General features: G+C 69.2%; 1 protein-coding gene across 1 annotated transcript; it reads left to right on the plus strand.

The window, feature by feature from the left end:
- Positions 1-201: 201 nt before the first annotated feature.
- Positions 202-1583, plus strand: LOC103587495 (basic salivary proline-rich protein 4-like). Its single transcript, XM_008568968.1, has 2 exons — positions 202-440; positions 695-1583. Exons 1-2 carry the CDS (start codon positions 202-204, stop codon positions 1581-1583), a joined length of 1128 nt encoding a protein of 375 aa, XP_008567190.1.
- Positions 1584-2089: the final 506 nt, after the last annotated feature.

Consider the following 2089-nt stretch of genomic DNA (forward strand, 5'->3'; position numbering starts at 1 on the left):
GCTGGGGAGCTGCCCTGGATGTTCAACCGGGTGGACACTGTGGTGCCTGCTTCACAGAAGAAAAGCTTGTGGGTCAGACAGCACCTCTGATGTGCCAAAGCCCCTGAGAGGGGACCACGGGAGTAAACAGGATGGGAAGGAAGGCCAAGCCTCTGCAGAGGAGGATGGCCAGCACACCTGCTCCAGGCCCCCCAGGGACCAATGACGCGGGGACAGAGGCAGTCCCCCGCCCCCGGCTATGAGAGGACCCATGAGTGGTGCAGGGACAGCAGCATGTCTGTCTGGAGGGCAGATGGGGGCGAGGGGCGCAATTTCCCTGCACCTGGCTGTGGAGGGGGCAGGGGCAGGAATGGGCATGGTGCCCGGGAGCGCGACTCTGAGTGGCCAGTGTGCTGTGGGGGTGACCGCGTGCCCCCAGGCAGCAGGGCCTTTAGGCCTGGGTGAGGGGCTGTGGGCTCTTTACAGCGGCTCCCGGAGCAGAGCAGCTCTCAGCAGCGGGGCGCAGGGTGAATGGACAATGCCACCCGCGGTGCCGCCTGGTGGGTGTGGGCGGGCGCCGTTCTCTGCCAGGGACAGCCGGGGCTGGCACCCCAGCCCCCACCCAGGCAGCCGGACAAGGGCCACTGTTCTCCGGTCAGCAGCTGAGCCGGGGTCTGCGGTTCACCTGGGGTAACAGGCTGCGGGGGTGACCCAGGCTCTCCCAGGAGACCATTGTCCACCACGCCACACCGCACCCTAAGGAGGGACGTCCTGGTGGCCGGGAGCGCGAGCAGCTGCACGAGGAGGGATGCGGTCAGGACCCCACACCTGGTTCTCAGACCTCAGCACAGGAGGGGCCGGGGCAGGGTGAGGAAAGGCTGTGGGGGTCGCGGGAGGACCTCAAGCTCCTGCCGCCAACCCCGTGCTCTCTGGGGAGCAGCCGTTCCTGTCTGCAGCCAGAAGCAGATTTGGGAGAGGGTCCAGCTGACCCTGTAGGCCACCAGCCCCGGCCCTGGCAGAACGGCCCGGTGTCCCAGCCATCAGCAAGTGCGATGCGACCAAGGCACTGCCACGGAGCGGTGGGGGCGGAAGGGGCGGGCCACGCGGCTGGGTGGACCCTGGGGACCAGCAGGTCCCGGGCCTGGCAGCGCCACAGCCCCTGCTCTGAGGCTCATTACGCTGTTTCTTGGAACTACGGAAGTGACAAGTGTGCTCATAAAAAAGTCACACCCGACAACGGGCGCGCCGTGCAGTGGGGCGTGCCCCTTCCTGTCCCGCAGTGTCCCGGGGGGCGGGGGGCTCCCGTCCAGTCCCCAGCCCAGTCGGGCCGCAGAGAACACCGCGTCCAGGGCTCCTGGGGGACGAGGGTGCGCTCTGCAGCCACCTATCCCCAAGGGCCTTCCAGGAGGTCGCGGCCAACCGCGCACGGGCCCCCGCCCGGAAGCCGGCTCCCGACGTCCCCGCCAGCCGCCGCGTCGCGACCTCCTCCGCACAGGCGGGGGTCCCAGCGCCGAGAGCCGCGGACGGGGAGGGTCACGGGTGGGCCACCACCCGCGGGCGGTGGGCGCAGGAAGTCGCCGGTCCCAGACAGCATGTGGCGGTGAAGGGCCGGGACGCTCCTCCCGCACCCGGGGGGACGCGCCAGGCAGGAGGCCGGGCAGCCCCTGCTGGCCGCCCTGGCTTAGCCTGGTGATGTCACCTGGAAACTTCTCTCCAGGATTCCACCGGCACTGGGGGGAGGGGACTTTGAATAGGTAGGTGTCCCCTCCGGCCCCTTCAGGCCGGGCCAGGCCCCTTACCCCTGGCTGGTGCAGAGCCAGCCAGCCTGGCGTCTGGGACGATCCTGGCCACAATGAGGGCTCTGAGAGGCCTGCCAGGCTGAGTGTGGCCTGAATGGCAGCCTGTCCCCACAGAGGCCCCGGCTGGTCCCACCCAACCACACCACAGCGAGCCTTCCTGGCACCCTGACAGCACCATCCCTGGGTCCTCCCTGCCCCCCATCTCCAGTGCCCCCTCCCCACAGCCCCTGATGGTCCCCCACCCCCGGGCCCATCAGTGCATGGCCAGGTGCCTGCGTACTGGCTGTGCGCACAACAGTGAGGAGGGTGGC

The sequence above is a fragment of the Galeopterus variegatus genome, unplaced genomic scaffold, assembly GCF_000696425.1.
Source record: "Galeopterus variegatus unplaced genomic scaffold, G_variegatus-3.0.2 Scaffold454, whole genome shotgun sequence".
NCBI lineage: Eukaryota > Metazoa > Chordata > Mammalia > Dermoptera > Cynocephalidae > Galeopterus > Galeopterus variegatus.